Source organism: Copadichromis virginalis, linkage group LG15, assembly GCF_057382275.1.
Source record: "Copadichromis virginalis isolate Kocher_CV1m ecotype Utaka linkage group LG15, C_Virginalis_male_GT1.1, whole genome shotgun sequence".
In the NCBI taxonomy this organism is placed as follows: Eukaryota; Metazoa; Chordata; class Actinopteri; order Cichliformes; family Cichlidae; genus Copadichromis; species Copadichromis virginalis.
The window spans coordinates 34,490,164-34,511,779 of NC_140632.1; the positions used below are offsets into that span (position 1 = coordinate 34,490,164).

The window sequence follows — 21,616 nt, forward strand, 5'->3', positions numbered from 1 at the left end:
GCAGCCTGACTTTCTTACATTTTTAAGTGCACTTGGGCAACAGCTCTCAAGGCTTTCTGAAGGTCTTTTTCATTCATTTTAAGTCCTTTCCTGTTTAGTTGCTTTTTTCCTGGTTAAGCCACTTAACACTGACTCAAGGAAAGAACATGTTTGGTGTCTAAGCATAAAAGACAAATTGGGAAAAACTGTAAATTATATCTTTAGGAACTTGTTACAACCAGCCGGTAACAGAAAACACATCGACAGGCATGGCATAACATTTTTGCACCAACAAGTTAAAAAAGGCCAATTTTAAGGAAGGGAAACAAAGAGAAAGGCTGTCATGGTCTGTGTTGCATTTAGTCAGTGGTGATGGGGATCTTAAAGGACAGAAAAATACAGCGAGATTTTGATCCACCATCCAATACCATCTGGAAAGCAAGTCATTGGCAGCGGGTCATTTTTCAGCATGGCAAAGATCCCAAAAACACTGCCAGTGTATGCAGTAAAAGCATACCTGGATAGAAAAACACACACAGTCATGGACTGGCCCAGACCTCGGACCTCAACATTATTGAAGCAGTGTGGGATCATGTTGACAGAGAATGAAACAAAAGGAAGTGAACATTCAAAGATGTCCTTCAGCATGGAGAACTATTCCTGAGGACTTCTTAAAGAAATGACAAGAAAGCTGCCAAAGAGAGTTCAGACATACTGAATACTGAATTTCGCGTTCATTAGAATTGCACAAACTCGGTATGTCTCTCTTTGCACGTTTCAGCAAATCACCATAACTTTCCCAGCAAAATATAAAGAAATGAGGAGTGACTCCAGACTTTTGCATAGTACTTTAGTTAAGTTTTTTCATTCTAATTAAAAGTTTTAGGAATCATGTTTTTCTTGTTCACGAAATGAAGTCTTGTTTGTTGGTTTGGAGCAGCTGTTGTTACTGCTTAACACAAATTATGTAAGTCAAGCTCAGCAAATAGACATTTGCCTCGTTCGTCTGTACCACTTTCCTGTCACATGGTCATGTTTTGGTGATTGTCTTGGTAGGTCAGTGCTCGTAAGCAGCAGACAGAGGCTGTCTATGTGACACTGAGACAAAAATAGAAATGTGGACTGTTGTTTTGTGGTTTCTGGTGATAATGAAAGGCATCTCCTGTGTTTAAAAAAAAAGAAGCCTAGTAATTGGAACAACAGTTAGAAACCTCCCACTGAAAGGTCATGCATGTGGGTGTGGGTGTGCACTTGTATCTCCCCTGACTCCCTTTTAGACATAAAGGCTGACCATTTTCATGTTTGAACATCTACAAACATGTGTGTGCTGTCCAGGCATTAATTACCAAAAAATAAATAAATAAAACAGCTGTTCTTTGTAACGTGATCGTGCTTTTTTCAGACTGAAAATCGTTTTTGGATAAACAGCTCGTTAGCTAATGATACAGCCCCTATTTTTCCTACATAATAAAAATAAGTGGGTTTGGTGACATCAGTAATTTGAACCAGCCCCGTGTTGTTTTCCTGTTGTACCTATAAACCTGAATTTATTCGAATTTATAAAACGCAACCCAATCTTCCAGCTGGTAATGAGATAGGGTACAAAGTCTGACATATAAAATTCACTGCAACCTTATAGGAAGCTGCACTGCACATTAAACTATAGGCCTTATGATGGCTATATACCAACATGCAACCACTCCTATCTTCAGTTACACACTGGTTTGCCTTTATTTGTTAGTTTGAGGGCTTGTACACTGTGATTTCCTGAGACAGGGTTAATGAAATATGTTAAATCAGTGCTGCTCTGACCAGTAAACATATCTCTACCTTCATTATGTCAAAAATCTGTCTGACTGCTCAATATCTCTTACCGGTATATGACACAAAAGATAAAAGATGGATTTTTCCAAAAAATCAATTACAAATAATGAACAGGCAGTTTTGCTCTACCAGAGCAAATACAATAAAGATAAAGCAATGTTGTGTAATGCTGATGATTGGCGGTTTGACAAATAAGACAGCGACAGACAGGGAAACAGATGGAGATGGCAGGAGGAAGCTGGTCGAGAGAGGCACAGTAAGAGGTGAGGATGGCGAGAGAGAGAGAGAGAGAGAGAGAGAGAGAGAGAGATAAAAGAAGGGAGAAACTGAGAGGGCGAGAGGGAGGGGGAGGAAGCAGGAGGAAGCAGAGAGATGGAGAGAGAGAGACGGGGGGAGCTGGTACTGACTGAGAGGCTCACAGTCGTTTCAGCACTCCGCCTCGTGGACAGCAGCGCACCATGACGTCGCGCGCGCCTCTCTGAAGCGCGTGCCTTCCTCCTCACAATCCCTGCAGACGAGCTCTACGCTGTTCTCCGAGACTGTTTGTAGCTTAGAAGTCGCTTTTTTACAAAAACAGACAAAAAAACAAAAAATAAAATAAAATCCAGCGAGCACGTAAAAGTAAAAAATGGAGTGCACCACACTGAGCAGAGAGGGAGCGGGGCTCGCCAAGCCGCCCAAACACCTGTGGCGGCAGCCCAGAACTCACATACGCATCAAGCAGCGCTTCAACTCGGACACCGAGCGCTACCTGTGCCGCAACCGGACCCTGGAGAAGCTCCGTCCCGGACTGAGGCAACCCCGAATGTCCTGGCCCTCCTCGCTGAAACGGTAACCTTCTTTAATCTCCCGAGTCACTAAAGTAAAAGCAAGTGAATTGTTTTCCACCGCTTCGGGGATGAGAGTCAATTTGAAAAGCCTAAAAGTTCAGAACACCCACTGGAGCGTTGCTTTGACTAATTACACGATGAAATAATGGCGTGACGATAGTTTTAATTGTCAAGGTTCAGAAGAACCCGCAAACCAAAGCTCTCTGAAAGTCGATTAAGCTCGACGAGCTGTGTAGCTAAAGTGAAACTGTGTAACTTGTCATAATCTTTACACTTAACAGTGCTCAGTTTGACAGCTGCCTGTTTATGTAGCTGAGCAGAGTGGAGCGGTGATGGCTAGATGTTATTGTCTGAGAGATGATGTTAGGCCATTAGTCTTTGCTGCCTGTTGCAGTCATGGGTGGTGGGGCTGGGGGTTAGGGGGAGGCTCCCCCCCAGTGTTGTTTCCCACCAAAACCTTTAATGCTGCTGACACGAGCGGGTGATGACTGTCAGACCCTGAAGCACACAGTGCAAACATATTAAATGGGTTTTAGATTCTATGCCCTAAAAACTCCATTTAACATCCGAAAAGGTTGATTCAGTTCATTTGGATGTTTTCAGTGGGAGATACGTTTCATCCAGGTGACTTCTGCAGGTTTCCCCAAACTTATAGACAGTACATTTGCACAATAACTGAACCTAGCCCACTGAATGAACAATGGGCTGAGAGGTCAGTTCCTTGATCATCCCTGTAATGTCATTATAGATAATGTTTCATTCACATGTAGAAAATATAAGAGCTGTGAATCAGTAATGGACCTGCAACAGTGTCTGTGTTGTTGAAGAGCTTTTTCTTTTTTCTATAGTGACTTGTTAAAAACCTGCATAAATTGTATCCTTGCAAACATTTCAGAGATAAGGCTCATATGACTTTTTAGTTCCAGGCTGTTTCTGACCTGTTACGCATTTCCTTGTATGTAGGAGGGTTTCAGAGGTGATTGCTGGGGTCTTTGATGCTGTATCCTCAGAAAACTTAAAATTCTGCTCTTTATTACAAGTTCATAAAAATATGTAACATACAATTTTTGAATAATCTTCTCCCTTGATTGCTCATCTTAATCTGATTCTTAACATATAAGAAACTCAAACATAAAGCCTTTTGATCATGCCATGAGAGGCGTTTTGGATTATTCAGCCCACGAAATAATCCCCTGTGACTGCGTGGGTGTCTCCTGCACAGGCTGCCTACCTGTTCTTCGAGCTTGACTTTGTGTTCTGCACCTTTCACTTTTTAGGAATGATGGAGGAGGGAGGATGTAGTTAACGGTGCACTATGTAAACCTGCTCAGCCAGGCTGGGAAAAGGTTCTGACTTCCTCTCCCTACTTTTGCACCCAGAGATTGCCAGGCGAGAGATTGATGGCTGGTGTTTGTGCCTCACCCATATTTGTGTGATTTTACTGTACTGAGTTTGAAAAGAGCCTCAAGGATGTGCTTTTAACTCAAGGAGAAGAAATGAAAAAGGACTAAACTTAAGAGCCTTGTAAATTGCATTTTATTTTAAACGAGTTTTGCAAAACTCGTTTTTTGTTCATTACTATTTCATTTTCTCTGTTGAGATTTAGTGCCACGATAGTTTAGACCCCGGCTCAGTGTCTTTCCATTGCTAATAAGACTGTAGGGAAACATTGGCGTGTTTATGTAACACGCGCTGACCCTCGGTTTTCGGTGTTTCCTATAGGAAAGAAAAAGCTGAATTATAGAGTTGATAAAATATTTTGGTGATTGGATGCAGCAGAGCTGAACAGGCATGAAAACCACTGTCAGTTCAGCTCCGTTCCCCAGACGCTGTCAACAAGCAATGCGGCAGCTCGTCTCGCCTCAGAGCTTTCTCACACTACACTGAAGTGCTTTGTTTTTGTCCCCTGGTAGTGCACCAAGAGAATAAGAAGAAGATAATCACCAACAAACAATTGTTTTTGTAATAAGACAGAAAAAGGCCGGGGTAAGATGTGTATGGCATGTGCTGACAATATAGACTTTGTATAAAGATGGCAGTAGCAACAACTGGTTATGGACTTAGGTTTTTGAAGTCTCAACTTTAGAGCTTCTTGTTTTCTGAAAGCAGAAGTAACAAGAGGGTGGAGTGCTAACTTGGTTGTACCCTTGGTTTGGCACTAATATCTGCCAAATGGACAATTTTCAAGCATCAGAACTGAAGTATTGAGTCACTGGATAGTCTGAACTGTACAGCAACTCATATTCGTTTAACACCAACAACGCAAATACACTGAGAGGCTCAGTGCAGCCGTGCCCAAAATTCAAACAGGTAAGTATGTATGCCTCCATCTGCATACATGCTTAGTGCAATATTTGGTCGGCGTGTTGATATAATGTAGCTGAACTGAGATTAATTCAGTGTTTAACATGCCTTGGGGTAACACTGGGAAATTTCTCCTGCACTTGCATAATTTCAAACAGACAGTAAACACCTGCTTGGCTCATTATCATATTCTCGTTTCCCTTTTTCATCTCTCATTATCAACTGAACATTTCTCAACAGCTCCTGGCAATAATCATTAATGATTCAATTTGTTCCAACAGGTCATTTTTCCTTTTCTGAGTAGAAGTGCATGCTCTGCACTTGATGCTTGATGGCACCATTCGATACAAAAATTCTGAAAACATAACAGCACTTTTTTTGCATGTGTGTCTGTTTGGTTTTGGGGGTCTTCACAACCACAGCACCATATGTACTGAGTAGCTAGCTAGTTTCGGCGGCTTCTTTGATTAAAGTGGGTCACCACAGCGGGTGGCTCCACATTTGAGTTGGCAGGCTTTTTATATAGAATGCTACTGGATACTGAAAATTACTGTCAGGTTAGATATTTGCAGGTTTGGCGGTTTGACACCAATAGTGTTGTCTTCACCTTCACCTCTAGCTGGCACACAACCTCATTGCTGCTGATAGGTAGCCACACAGCCCCTCCCCTCACTAGTAGCTGAACATGTAAACAGCAACTCAGCAGAGTGAAGCATCTTAAGGACTGATGTCCAAGTCTTTATGAGGAATTCAGGAGGTCAGTAAAGCTCCTGTTTCAACAGCATTGAATAGTTAATAAGTGTTAAAATCAGCTGTTTAACTATTAGCAGTTACCCACATTGACTGTTAAGTTACCATTAACCTTCTAAGACCCGAACTCTTCCACAGCATGCATTTTTAATTTCTCTATGATATTTGGGCATATTGGGGCCTGATGAATGTAGAAACAAAGAATTACCAGATTTTTTTTTTTTACCTTATTTTTGTTTTTAAGAAAAATGAGAGCCACATATGAGGATATTCATTTAAAATTTTGATAGAACAGTAGCAGTATAATGTCCTCGTAAGTGGATATCAGGCCTTTGTAGAGCAAAATTGAGTATTTCTGTCTAAATAACCCAAAATGTGATGTCCACATATGCGGATGCCAGGTCCTAGGAGGTTAAGGTAGTGGGTAGAGGTTAATAGCAAAATGGTAGCATTAATGTGGGAGTTAGGCAGCAAATGTGAGAGCAGCTAAACTGAACGTGATCTATTATGAATCGACGGACAGAAAAATAAGAAAGGCCACAAGCCAGACAGGATTTCTCTTGGGTCACAATCTGACATTAAAGTGAAGAAAATATGACAAAGGTTCAATAAAGACTCATTGTGAAGCAGAATGGGAATTCTTTTCTGACTTTTCTCAGTGAAGCCACATCAATTTGTGTCAGACCTCAGCGTACCTGAAAAACTAACCTGAAATGAAAAAAACAATTATAGTAGAATATGTAAGAAGAAGGTAGTATGTGCGCAGACTGGCAGGGATACCGTATGCCGTATGTGTTTGTGGAGGTTTCTGTGTATATCCGTGTGTCTGTGAAAACAAATTATAAATTAAAATGGATTGTCCAAGTTCACTGCACTGTAGAGTAGAGTCATTGCACAGGGGACTGGACAATGAAGCCTGCTGCCGTCTTACCCTCAAGCTCTTCCGTCACCCTCACTGTAGGCCTGCTGCTTTTACCGTATCCGTTAGTTCCCCATACGATCCTGCCAGTGTGAATGCCAGCTTCTCATCTCTCAATGATGATCGAGAAAATGCAAACAGTTCGAGGTGTAGGTAGGAGTAAGAGCAGTGAGTCAGCCCGCTCTGTAGCCACCAACGACAACACCACTGGCACTGCCTTTACCCTGCTCTGAGTACGTATTTCCTTTTTTCTTTTTCGTCCCAGAATGCCTCTGATTGTGGATCATTCTGGATGACTCAGATTATTTTTAAATATAAATCATCTACAACACACGTGGGCTAAAATTTTATGTAAGACCCAGTAAAAAACATAATGAGTTATGAATTTGAGTCTGCAGTTAAAAAAAATAAAAAATAATATTAATAAAAATGAGTCAGTAGACCAAACTTTAATTTTTGGTGACTCTCTCTATGCCAGAATCTCTCTGGAATCATGGCCACTACAGCTGTACCCACATATAATATTAATTGGATCTTTTTTTCATTAGGTATAATGATGTGGAGCTTAATACTGTGCTAGCAGATCTCTCTTGTGGCACGAACAGCTCTTTCTTGGATTACTGTACTCAGTCAATGACAGATAAGAGTGTTCCTCTAACTTTTTCTCTGCACCATAATTTTGCTTTTAAATACAACCGACATCGGAGCACAGCTGTTATGCAACCTCTTCATTAGGTACACCTGTTCCACTGCTTGTAATGAGCAAATATCTAATCACCCAGTCATATGACAGTAATTCAGTGCGCTTAGGCATATAGACATGGTCAAGAGCACCTGCTGGGGTTCAAACCAAGCATCGTCATGGAGGATTTAAATAACTTTGAACAGGATGGTTGTCAGTGTTGAATGGGTGGGTCTCAGTATATCAGAAATTGCTGATCTTCCTCAATCTGACCCACTGGTGTCAAGACAACCATCTCACCCTCAACGTCGCAAAGACAAAGGAGTTGATAGTGGACTTCCGGAGGTGCAGAGAAGTACACACCCCCATCACCATCAACGGCGCTGCTGTGGAGAGAGTGAGCAGCTTCCGGTTCCTTGGAGTACATCTGGCTGAGGATCTTACGTGGTCAGTACACACAAACAAAACAGTGAAGAAGGCGCAGCAGCGCCTCTTCTTTCTCAGGAGACTGAAAAGATTCGGCATGAGCCCCCGCATCCTCAGGACCTTCTATCACTGTGCCATTGAGAGCATCCTCACTGGATGCATCACCACCTGGTATGGCAACAGCACCGCCTACAACTGCAAAGCTCTCCAGCGAGTAGTGCGGTGCTCTGAACGGATAATTGGAGGTGAGCTTCCCTCCCTCCAAGACATCTACAGGAAGCGCTGCCTGAGGAAAGCGGGGAGGATCATCAAGAACTCCAGTCACCCCAGCCATAAACTGTTCAGACTGCTTCCATCAGGAAGGAGGTTCTGCAGCATCCGGTCCCGTACCAGCAGACTGAGAGACAGCTTTTTCCATCAGGCCATCAGACTGCTGAACACGTCATAGACACCTCAGCTTCACTACTGGAACTTCAACATTATGCACTCCACACTGTATATAAATGCCACTTGTTTTGCACATATTCAACTCTGTATATTTTATATATTTTATTATTATTATTATTTTTTTTTTTTTTATTATTTTATTATTATTTTTTTTTTACTATTTAATTTGTTAAAATGTGTATACACACACACACACACACACACACACGTAGGAAAATATTTAGTATACACATCCAGAAATGCATACACTATTATATATTGTACATATATTTATTAGTTTCAGGTTGGCCATTCTTGTATTTTGCTCGTTTGTGTTGTTGTGTTTGCACATCTCTGTTGCTTGTGGGGCTCGCACACAAGAATTTCACTCGCATGTGCTGTGCCAGTGTGCCTGCACATGTGATGTGACAATAAAAGTGATTTGATGTGATTTGATTTGATTTGATCTTCCCACACTCTAGGGTTTACAGAGAATGGCCCAAAACGGAGATGTCAGACCTTGAAGCAGATGGGCTACAGTAGCAGAAGATCATGCTGCCTTGTTGCTGCAACATTTGAATGGTAGGGTCAGAGTTTGGAGTAAACAACATGAAAGCATCAATCCATCCCAGCTTGTATCAGTGGATCTGGTGGTGTTATGATACAGCACACTTTGGATTTTGGATTTGGTGAAAGAGGAGAACATCACTGACGTATAGCCAAAAAATCAGCAGCAACTTTGTCAAAATTCTTCCCTGAGAATTCGGAGTTTCCAGCACCTTGTTGAATCTACGCTAGGAAGATTTAACCTCCTAGGACCTGGTGTCCACATATGTGGACATCACATTTTGGGTTGTCTAAACCAAGATATTTCATTTTGCTCTACAAGGGCCTGATAACCACTTACGAGGACATTATACTGCCACTGTTCTATTGAAATTTAAATTGAATGTCCTCATCTGTGGATCTCATTTCTCACAGAAACAAAACTCAGGTAAAAAAAAAAAAATCAACTCAGGTAAAAAAAGAAAAAATCAGGTAATTCTTTGTTTTTACATTCATCAGGTCCCAATCAGCCCGAATAGCAAAGAGAAATTGAAAATGCATGCCATGAAAGAGTTCAGGTCTTCAGGCAATTTTCCTTTTGAAGGCAAAAGGGGGTCCAGCAGGATGATAACTCTGTTTGCCATCATTGTCCTTGGGAGGTTCAATAATTTTCTCTTTATTAATCAAAAGAACAAATGCCTTTCAAGTTTTTAGTCTTTTGGTGAAAGTGACAACTCTGAAATTCACCTAATACTGTTAATAGGTGTAACTGCGGTCCTGCTGACTGGCTCACAAATGGCACAGAAAGACAGAGGCCAGATGGACATGACAGAGTGGATTGTTTGTCAGGCTGAAGGCCGCGCTTCAGGCTGAATTACAATGAATTAACAAATAGGGCTGCACTGTCTTCCTCGGGGGTCTTCAGCAGCACAGTCCTGTTGATGCGAGTGTGTCAGCTCCCAGGGGGAATGGATTTTTGGCTTCGTGGCCACAGGATGTTCTCACGTCATTAGGTCTGCAGTGTGTTCATGCATTACCAGTGGCTCCACACTCCAGGCCATGAGTAGTGAGAAAAGAAACTGTGATCTGGAGAATTGGTCAACTTGAATCGGGAATGGGCTGCTTTGAAAGCACTTCTTATGGGGTGATACTGAAAAATTACACTCGTTGCTATGGAGCCCTGCTTTCCAGTGATAATGGCATGAAGGGTTACCCACTAGGTTATCAGAGAGTAAGGGGCAGCTTCGCTGAATGTTATCTAACCAGTCTCATGTTGACAAAAGACCCAAAGAGGACTGGCTCCATCACTACAGCAAAGATTAGTGAAAGCAATGTTGTCATGTTTCATACCTGCTGTGTGAGCTGACCTGCAGGTGCCACTTATTATGTGCATGTTGCATCAATCAACTTCCATTACTTAATCGACACCATTTAACCACTGCTACCCCTGCAGGGGAGGATTTTCCAGTGAAATTAGAGGGTGCTGATGGGTCGGTGTTTTCACCATCCAATAACAGCTAATGTGTTGTCATTTCAAGGAAGGAAGCTGAAAAACCTTTGGGAATTTCAGTTTACTGAGCATTTCTCTGCTCTTTGATAATGAATCTACTCTAACAAGTCTCATGCTAGTTACTGTGTCTCTTTTTGGCGAAGACGTGAATTCGTTAGTGTCTGAATTTTACAGAGTGTCAGTAAATGGTTAATTTATCAGTCAGCAGTGCTCGTGTTGATAGTCCAAGTACGTGGTGCTCCTTTTGGAGAGGCTTGGAAGAGATTTGTTATTGTAAAAGGTGAAGATGAGCGTTCAGTGGCAGGAACATCGATTCATTATCGCTGCAGTCTATTGAAAGGCTGACAGAGGCAATGCGAAGCAGCCTGCATTTTTCCTCTACACTGTCAGCCAAACAATCAGAGTGGTCCACGGAGACACTGTTCAGTCTTTGAGTTTGTTTTTCACCAAATATGTTAGCCAATAACAATTAGGGTCAGGATGCTGGAGCTTTCTTTTAAACAAAAGAGCTAGAAAACTACGTCTAACATTTCTGTATTCTTTGGGTCTCCTGCTGTTATTTGGCTTCAGTAAACTGAAACAATTTTCATAAGTGGATACGAGCAAAATCTGCGAGGTTTTGGAGCCAGTAATTTAAAAAAATAAAAAATCCCATTAGCCACTTGAATTTTCAACATTAAAAATTCCAATATTGTCATTATTTCCATGAAACAGCTCCAGAATTAAATTACCAGATTTTACTCTTAACCTTTTAAATGCTTTTGACTATAGGTAAGTGAAATTAGTCACACAGAATAACTATAATGACACAAATGTTACATGGCGCTCCGATGGTCTAGAGACAAAGAACTGTACAGCCATCCTTTTGATAACATGCATACAGCTAGGTTTAGACATTCAAATTTAAATTCGGTGACTCTTGATGGACTCCTCTGGTTCAGCTCTATCATGCTGGCACAAACGTTCATCAGTTTTAGTCATGAATGGAGTAAAGTTCCACTGCTTATAGTTCAATTACATACAGGTGACGTATATTTAACCAGGCACTGTTAGGCAACACGCAACACACGCAAATGAAGACTGTGACATCGCATTTGTACGGGGGTGATGAAATGAACATAATATTTAAAAAATTCAAAAGAACTGAGATTTAAAATAATTTTTTTTAAAAGCTTATAGCTGTTTTTGACTTCTACGTGATGGGGCATACATGATTTCACACTAAAATCATTCAAAAGGGTCGTCTAGGAAATAAAACAACAATATATATATATATATATATATATATATATATATATATATATATATAAATTATTATTATTATTATTATTATTTTTTTTTTTTTTTTTTTTTTTGGCAGCCATCTTGAAAATTGCTAATAGGCTTTATCAAAAGATGAAGCATATGTACCAGTTTCGGCTCTTGGATCCACCCAAAACAAAATGAGCTAACAAATTCAGGCAAATATTGTTAGCAAATGTTTTTTCCTAATGTACCTAGTCATCGTTTGTGACATTCATTCGTTCATTGTTGGATCCGTGTCAAAGTACAGTGCGAAAGTACAGTGCGTTGTCTACCTTGTCATATATTTAATGCATTAATCCACTGCACAGAAGACAGACATTAAAAATGTATTTGAAAGAACACTGATGAATTAAAATGCCCTAAGAAGTGGAGGTGTACCTCCGCGCCTGCATTGCTTATTAAGTTTCTTTAAAAAGACTCAGAAGGTATAATGGATTTAATTTATGCTAGCTAGAATAAAGCAAGGCAAAGGCCCCTCCTCTTGCTTTGTCTCTTATGAAAGAGCCTCACATTTAATTGTTTTACCAGCACAACAACCTGCAGCTCACAGAAAATCTGGCACATTTTCTGACATTTCAAAGTTGTCTCTGATTATGAAGACAAACAGTGGACACTGCTTCTGAGGTTTGCGATCCCATCTGTGCTTTTCAAATGTTTACGTATCTTGATTCCTGATTATCAGCTTTTATTTTATTCATTTATTTGCTTGGCTGCATTAATATGCTTTTAGCCACATTATATTTATATATTCATTCTTTGACCTCAGTCTTTTTGACCATGCATGGCTTCTTATGTCATAAACCGTAGATCTTCAAAACTGACATCATGATGGTGTGTTTAGTTTGAGAGCAGACACAGAAACATCCATTTTACCATGTCCCTACAAGGTTTAGATGAAAAATGCTCAGTCATGTTCTCTTCCACAGGCACAGTTAGTATCTGTCAGAAATGGAGCCAGAACATAATCAGACTGCAGAGATGTTTTAAAAAATTGTGCCCACCGTCGACTTAAAGCTGAACAATTAGCGCATTGTGCTTTGTTTATTTGTGCATAAACATTTAAAAAATGAACATTGCAGACTGTGCACTGACTTTTTGCCATCTTGTTGTCTTGCTATCACAGTCGGGCCGTTAGGACAATGGGTAGACTCAAGTCAAGGCATAATTAAACTTAGCAGCTAACTAAATCTAATTACATATCAGGATGTCTGTTCACTTTCCAGTAATCTAACACTCATATCAAAGGGTGTGGTAGTTCGGGCCAGCATAGCAAGCACACCGTTTTACTCTGGGAGATCAAACATGTCGATTTGGATCCTTAAACTTTCTCTGATTTCATGGGAAACACAGTGCAAACCTTCATTTCTTCATCTCATGTAGATTTGACTCTGGCAGAACTGTTTGTCCTAAACTCAGATTTATAGCTGTGATGTAAAGGCACATCCATTTAACAAACGATTGCTGCCTTCTTGCTTATGGTGCATTTGCTTACAGCTGGTGTCCGGACACACGCAGAGATGACAGTGCTTTCCCGTTTCCCAGTGAGTCGTGTCGTCTGTTTCAGAAACGGGTCAGGTGTTTCTTGGAAACCGCTGTTGCTGCCCTCTTGATGAACTTGTTTGTTAATTTTACTCAGGATGTAATGTTTAATGGTGCTCTAATGCTTTCAAAGATAAGTTAATCACTGTCATAATTTCCTGAAAAAGAAAATTAATATTCGTAGTTTTCATTTCAAGTGTCGAAAAATAAATTACCTTGAGGCTATCCTTTGTAAAACTGTGGGTAAATATGACTCATACATTGTCAACAGATTGATTCACTGAAGCGTGCGCGCTTATACAGACAATTAGGGTGGTTACATTTTATTTGATTAGGGAAATTAATAAATGCAAAGGAAAGGAGGCAAGGAAGCTTTTATTAAGTTACACAGAGAAAAGATAACATTTTCCACGAAGCCCTTATTTTCCACTAACAGAGTTTGTTTATTATAAAGTAAAAATTAATCAAACATACAGATGAATTCATCACCTTCTCCCTCAACCTACAATTGGGTACAGAAAAGGATTAGAGCCATTTAAAGTTTTCCTGACTTTTAAAGTCAGAGTTCTAACTTTGAGAATTCAGATTTTTTTTTTGTTTGTTTTATCTTCATGAAAATTTTTCAGTGGCCTTAATGCGCATTTCCGAGAAAGGAGTTGAAATCATTTTTCATTTTCCCTAATCCTCTTCTTTACTCATGGTCCCGTTTTTAAAAATCTCACCTGAATTTGTAATTTTCTGCCATTTGATCAGACATTCTTTGTAAACCCGGTGACTTCACAATAAAACAACCACATAATGGCCTGAAATTTTAGACAGGGAATAGAAATGAGTGTCAGGCGTGACATTTACACATTTTATCCCTTGTCCTCTTCCTGCCAAAACATAAAGAGCCCTGTTACTGTGGCATATTTGTGATGCAGCATAACATTGAAATAGCGCTTTTATTGAAGGCTCTATCTTGAAATGGCGACTTACCCACGGTGGCTTGCTTCCCAGTCAGCCTGCAACAATTAATTATAATTGCCAGACAAACAGAAAGTGAAAAATTAAATGAGTCAACAGATGCTATCTGTAATGTGAAGAATCTCTTTTATTAATTCTCCAGTGACAGAAGACGGATCCGCAAAACACAATCAGGTGGTGAAATCTTAAAGTCAGCAAGCTCTGTGACCTCACAGCAAGAAGGATACAACACACATACTGTTTGTTTGCTGATTTCACATTAGAAGCATAACGCCAAGGACTATAAATATTTAGAAATATTATTTGAGTCCTTAAATGACATGGCAACAAATGGAAGTTACTTTCTCATCGATGTTGATTGTAATTACTAAGAAAACCTAAAGGCTGTTTTTCCCTTTATCTGCAGTAGTGTGGGTTGTGAGGTGACCAAGCATTTCTAAGTAGCTGGCAATCACAGTAGAAAATAGGGTTTCTGATCCATCTGGCAGGAGAGCAGCGATAGCTCAGCGATTGAGCTCTTGAGATGAGTAAAGCGACGCTCGTCTGTGTGCATACAGTGCCCGCTGATTCAGTCGTGGTACAGCAGGTCAGAGAAATGAATGCAGGAGCACTTGATAAACCTCAATGAATTACCGAACCATCCTCTCGAGCACAGACTTGTATCTTTGTCTTTGTACTGACCTCAAGCTGAAGCACGTCCTGTTTAATTTATTTTACCACCCTTGGCAGTGGTAGGGTAGAAGGAAAATTGCATGTCTCCGTTGTCGTTTTCATCTTTTATGCTATCAAAAAAAAAGAAACTGTCAGATGGCGCACACACCTGTGCCAACAGTTTCTAAACATGCTGTTATGTCACTGCATGACCATGCAACTTTTTTTGTTTTTACATTTAGGAGCCAATCTGTTATGCCAGTTTAATAGCTCAGGCTAATAACTCTCTCATACCGAGAGATTAGAAATGATGGTAACAGCTTCCAAAATAATGTGGTCCGTTATGAGTTGCAACATTCCTCTCCCAAGAATTATTGGATGGGACTGAGACGATGATGCCACCATTTAATTAATAAGGAACTTCTTTCAAAACAAGTCATGCCATTTGACCTTCGCTTCACTTGAGATCAGCTGAGTTTTTTCTCGAGTTCCCAATGCTATGTTGAGGCATCATAGTCAGATGCCCGAACCACCTCCACTGGTTCCTTTCGATGTGGAGGAGCAGTGGCTCTACTCTGAGCCCCTCCCTGATGGCCAAACTCCTCACCCTATCTATAAGGGAGAGGCCAGCCACCCTTTGGAGGAAGCTCATTTTAGCCACTCGAGGTTTGGAGTTGGCACAGGGTCAGTCCTATCTTGACTTCGCTAGGGAGAAGGCAAAGCTCTTTGATAGTGGTGTTCTGCAAGCCAGGTTAACGATGTGGGGTCCATACGTGAGCTTATGCTGGTGGAGGACTTTAAAAACTCTGTTCCTGAGTCTATTGCTTGTTATTTAAGTGAACAGAGGGCTTTAACTTTACAGCAAGCTGCCACCCTGGCAGATGAGTTTAAGCTGACTCATAAAGCAAGTGCTGTAGGACATGATATCCATCCTGGACAGGTAAGAGTGGGCCAGCTAACAAGGCAAATGCAGTTATGGTTTTAAGATCTAGGCCCAAACTGTGTTTCTTCTGTCACAAGCCTGGCCATGTGGTTGCCAATTGTGTCAAACTGGCACTCAAACAGAAAGCCCACTCAACGCAAAAAGGGCCTGCTTTGAGAAAAGTCAGTCGTGGTTCTCAAACCGACAAGGTTGCCAGGCCTAGTAAAAGGCTAAACTTGGAGCACAATTGCTCAGTAGCGCCCTGTAATCAGTGTAAGAGGTCAACTAACCCTGAGCTGCCATTGGTTGACAATTTCCCAGGTCCTCAAAATGACCTGCAGGGGGACAGACTGTGTATAAAACCACCAGTAAGACCCGCAACCCTGGCTAACAAACATGCCTGTACTGGTGACTTGAGGAATCGTCTGCAAAGTGTTTCAGTAAGGCCCACTAGCTGCCTGCTGGGTTCTCCACATGTGATGGTTCAAAGCCCTGGCTATCACATGGGACACTGTTTCGAGGGTCTGGGGCCACTCTCTGTCAATGTTGTGAACCCACTGAGATGGGGTTGGCAGCTTCCGCAGGAAATGCCTAACCGTTGCTATGTGGTTTGGTAGGTGGAAAGCCTTCAATTTGTTGATGTGACAGTTACGGACTTGATTTGTGGTTTTGTTTATCATAATCATTTGACAAACCATAGGTTTGTATTTATGAGAGGGGGTGTTATGGCCCTAGCAGGGCCTCCTCCTGAAGGTGCCTGTGTGGGCGTGTCCCACCATCTCTTCTGCCTGAGGTGCCACCTTTCCTGTTACACAGCTGACTCACATCAGTAATTAAAAGTATTTAAGGGAAAGGTGAGCTCTGGGCCAGAGTGCCATTAGTGTGGTTACAGCTTGTGAGCTGAGTGTTTGTTGTGTTTGCAGCTAGTGAGCTGTGTTTTTTGGTGGTTTTCAGCTAGTGAGCTGCATGTCCGTGTTTGCAGCTGGTGAGCTGCTCTTTCTTTTTGGCTTACGTTTTACTTTATTGACCAACGCCTGAGTTTTGTGTTTTCTTAAATGGTGATAGCGGCTTGTCCGTCTCTTTTAGTTGAGCTACTTTAATAAAACTATTTAATTTAACCCTTTTGCCTCCTTGACTCCTTTTTCTGACCCGGACACTTTTTGTTACTTCCCCCTCACCGCCTGGACCCTTTTAGGGGAACGTAACATATGCGTGAACCCATAGGTGAGAGTAGGGATGTAGATCGACTGCTTTTACGCTCAGCTCTCTCTTCACCACGATTCGCAGAGGGGATCTGAACCTGAGTGGTGTTCTGAATTGAAAATTAAATACATATAAATAAACAATGATTTTGCAGCCCTCACACAGACAGAAAACTATACAAAAGATGTTATAAAAAAATCGAGACTATCTGTATTGGGTTCTGTGACAGCGACATGTGTTACTGTGAGCTGTAGCAGCTGTATATTTAAATGAAGTTATTTTGGAGACACTTGCCACTTTGCCTTCTGCTTTCCTGTTAGCTGCTGTAACCTTCCTCTTTCACTCTTTGCCACTTCACACAGAAATAATCTGTCTAAATAATACATCTGTAATATCTGTAATTGTTTTAGTTTGACCGGTAATATGAGAAGCATGGACTACAGATCAGTTCTAGGAGCAAAACAGGAGGCGGTAAGCATAATGACTGTGATTCATCACAGCAATGCAGATCTGTTGGTGTGTTGAGTCAAGGGGAATCACTGTGCTGATTAGTCATACAAAGCAGAACTGGATGATTTTCTTCTTCCTCTTTTAAGCTGGAAGGTCTGGGCTTCTGGCTGCAGACAGTAGTCCCCCTGCCACTCATAATGTTATGTTAATCATTTTTGTGCTATTGCCAAATTAACAGTGATGCATCCGTTTAATTGTCAGAAACTAAAGAGACCGTGGAGCAGACAATGAGTAGCCTCCAGCTCACGTCTGGTGTGCTCGGTTTTCTTTTTGCCCTGTAAAAATCAGATATGTAATAGAAAATATGAAGAAACAAAAGTTTCAGAGTTATGTCATTAGAAGTAAAACATGGAAAGGTTTTTTTAAAAAAAAAGTAAAACATTGTCAAAATGGTTTGCAATCTGTTCATTTCGGGTTATTGTCTGGCTATTGTACAGAAGCAATATGAAGCTGAAGACTTATTGCAATTATTAATTGGTTTTCCTAACCCAACTTAATGTCTCCTCCACAAGCGTCTGTGTTGTAGGAGGTCTGGGATATTTGCTTTGCGTAGCCAGCAATCAAACTCTTTGCCTTGGGAGATTTTTATTGTTTGATTAAAGTAATAATTTGTGTTTTCATTTATTGCAAACAGAATTAAAGCTGCATTGGAAGACTTGTGTGTTGAAATACACCCACATAAATGGCCTAAATCACAAGCTGTTAAAAAAGAAGGCTGGTTGAGGGGCTGTTGATCAGATGTTATTTAATTCCTGTTTGGCATAAGGAAATCTCTTTTATACACAGAAAGAAACTATGAAGCTGAAGAGCGCAAAACTACAAATAACATGCACTCTGTTATGTGTATACCTTGTCCTGACCCAGCTGCTGAGAGAATTACAAAGATGGCTGAGCTTTTTTGCAAGAAAGAAATTAATTAACACGTACATGCAGACTGTCTCTTAGTTCTAGGAGGGGGTCAGTAAACATCTCTCGCTGTCTTCTTGATTTATTGCCAACCAGTGATAGCAATATTGAGAATATTTCACGTCAATAAAATTTCAGTCTTTTTTATTTACACTCTCAGGTTTTCAGGAGGAACACTGCGCACACACTTGACAGTAATCCCCATGACAGACTAACACTGTCAGACAGCCGAACACACGGAGCCTGCACAAAAAAAGCTTTTTAAAGCTCCTTTGTCAGCCACAAAGGATGGCGGATAGAAGAAAATCTTCACCTTATTTTCAGTTAAATTTATCCATCCTAGATTGCAGCACATTAAATAGTGGCAAAAGCAAGAAAAACTGCTTAACTGGAGTGGCAACAGCTGGTATTTTGAAGCCATGATGGAACATCCACGATGGCAGCCGGTGTCGTGGTGATGCTCTTTGTTGAGGAGCAGCTGCAGAAAGCTCTTGTTACCACTGAGAGCTGAGCTGTGTCAAAAACGTGCATTGCTAAAGAGAGGGATTTATTCATTCCAAGTTAGAAACTGCTCTTTAGAAGAACAACAGGCTGCATACAGAACATTACAATGCACCAGAGGCATGTTTTCTGGTGACATTAATTTCAGTGTGATAGTCATGCACGGTGAATAATAAATCAAGTGGCCTGCTGAATAGTATTTAGTGTTGATTCTGATGTTTGCATTTTCTAAAGAATGGCAGCAGGTGAGTCTGTAAAAAGTAAGTGATACTACACCTGTTAGCTTTACTGCTACATGTTTGGTCTGAGCGTAGATGTTTGTTGACATTAGCGAATGTCAGTTTGCTTAGGTGGCCTCTGCTTCATATTTCGGCTCCCGCAGTTACTGGCTATACCATTCTCCTGTTAGCTTTACTTCTGTATGCCATTATTATTGATAAGGCAACCATAGCCACACGGATTTGTCCGTCTTGATTTAATTTGTTTGTAAGAGAAGTGCTTGCGACACCCTAGCGTCTTCACTTCTACCTGTACTTACCTACAGGCTATAGTATGTCTCAAGTACTTTGTTTGGTCTAACTGACAGTATATGTGTTACATAAGGATTATGGAGGCAGATGAAAATGTTATTCTCCATCCAGTTACATTTAGTTTCTTAGGAGTGTTACATTTTTTCTTGTTGTTCACACACTTTGCATTTTCCAGAAAATAACTACATCAAATTTGAAAGGAAATCCTGCCAGTGCAGCACAAGCAGACACATTGCTGGGTGGGTTTTACATATGAGATTCTCCACGCATCACTGGGTAATCAGGATATGGATTCAAAGCTTTATTTGTTTACTTCTTAGAGCTCCCAAGTAAATCATTCTTTAGCAGTCCCACACTTGCACAGTGTCCCACTCATTTCTATGGTATTTTCTATTGTAATTGTGGCAAGCTTTCTAGGATTCAATACTATGTAACATTTAGCTGGATTTACCTGTCATCATTCACTGGGTGCTAAATCATTTTAAATGGCAATATGACGATTGCAGGTTGAGCCACATTTCTTTATATTGTGCTTCCAGGGAGCTAGACTTCTAATTTTTTAAAGTGTCCTTTAGCAGAGTTCTCCAGGATTTCTGAAGGTCTTCCTACCATTACACCTGCCCATTTTCAGATCATTGGCTTTTTCGTTTAAGTTACTTAATACTGACCTATGAATAATTAAAAAAACACCTGACTCAAGCAATGAACCAGTGTTGTGTCTACACAGCAACATGCCAAAGATAACTCAGTTTGACAGGTATGAAATAGGATTTTTCCACCAATGAGCTGATTCCCAAAAAGCTGTTAGTCAAAGACTTGGCATATCTCATACCTAAAAAACTATCTACAGCGTGTTCAGATACCAGAAAATTGAATCCTTAAGAAACAAGACCAGGACCTGAAATTCACCCGCCCCTTCAGTTGATCGACTACTGTTCATGAAAGCCTTATCAGAAATGGTCTCAATGAAAGTTTGGCTGCCAAGGCACAATTTTTAAAGAGGATCTTGTTACAATTGATGTAATTGTGAATGCAGAAAAGTACTGTCAGAATTAGATCCATATGGAAAGCATCTGATTATCTCTGGCTTAATGATGCCAAATACACTCTTAATGCAGTAAAAGCATACTTGAATAGAAAAACACACAATTGAGCACTATCAGTCATGGATTGGCCTCCCCAGAGCCCGGGCCTCAACATTAACGAAGCAGTGTGGGATCATCTTGACAGAGCACGTAATAAAGACAGCCAATGTCCAGAGGGGAACTTTGTAAGTACTCCACAAAACCTGGAGAACTGTTCCTGAAGACTACTTGAAGAAATTTCAAGAAAGCTTGCCTTATTCCTCATATACTGTATTCTCTTTATGTTTGCACATGTTTAATAAATCCATTTCCTATTTTCCTTGCCAAATATGAAGAAATGCGCTGTCATTTTTCCTCTCACCACCACAACATGAAGTGTTTTCACTTTACTTCTCATGTTGTTGAATTGTATCTCAAAACCAGATGAGTTCATTCTTATTAACAATTTATGGATTAAATGGTTCCAGGCACAGCAGAAAGGCACAAACTCTGGGAAAAGATGTATGAATATTTGGTCTTTTTAATGCAGTTTTACAGTTAGTACAGTTTGGTAAATGCTACTAAATACTAAAGTTTTGTCACTCCCTTGCAATTACAAAGGACATACTTAGGAGGAAACAAAGTGATGGAGAGTGGGACATCAGCTCATGCAGTCAACCTTTCTCCAGTGTCTTTGATTATTTTCTGCGTTAATTTTAAATATCGCAATTAACCAATAAGGTCAGTGTAGATACCTTTTTCCATTACTTTTACAGGTATGACATAAAGAAAAATGGTACCCTGGGCCTCCAAATATCATGATATTTATTTACTTTCATGGGAGACAAATGGTCTCCCAAACAACCAAGAACCCCTGATGATATTGCTCTCAAAGGCTCTTCATCCAGAAGAAAAGTTTGACCTTCTGTTTGAGACATTATAAATGAGCTGCCCCATTTTGGAAAAGGTTTACTCGTCAGTGGTTTCCCATTGTTTTGGATCAGCTCTCCCTCCCTGTGGAGTCTCGTGAATGGATGCTTAACCTTTACAGCAGTTTATTTGCTGTAGAGAGCATATATTACTGTTCACAAAAGAGAATCCTGGCACTGAAAAAATGTCACACATGACTGAAAAAGTGAATCAGACAAATGGGATAAACACATGAAAGATTCTGCCTCAGTAATTTATTGTGCAGTGAGCTGAATATTCCTGTTGGGAAGTACATTGCCACCTTCTGTTCTCAGTCTTGACAGGTACTGCCACACATACTGAAGAAGCTCAGATAAAGCGAAGATTAATTAATTTTGACAATATTAATATCTT

The 21,616-nt window shown here is 40.5% G+C and overlaps 1 protein-coding gene across 1 annotated transcript in view; it reads left to right on the plus strand.

Moving 5' to 3' along the window:
• The first annotated feature begins 1,548 nt into the window (after nt 1-1,548).
• LOC146692848 (3',5'-cyclic-AMP phosphodiesterase 4C-like) overlaps nt 1,549-21,616 on the plus strand; it is an 82,226-nt gene continuing 62,158 nt past the window's right edge. Inside the window, exon 1 of the mRNA XM_085433067.1 lies at nt 1,549-2,634. Within this exon, the coding sequence (XP_085289193.1) occupies nt 2,432-2,634 (203 nt within the window). The 5' untranslated portion in view covers nt 1,549-2,431. The remainder of the gene's footprint in view (nt 2,635-21,616) is intronic.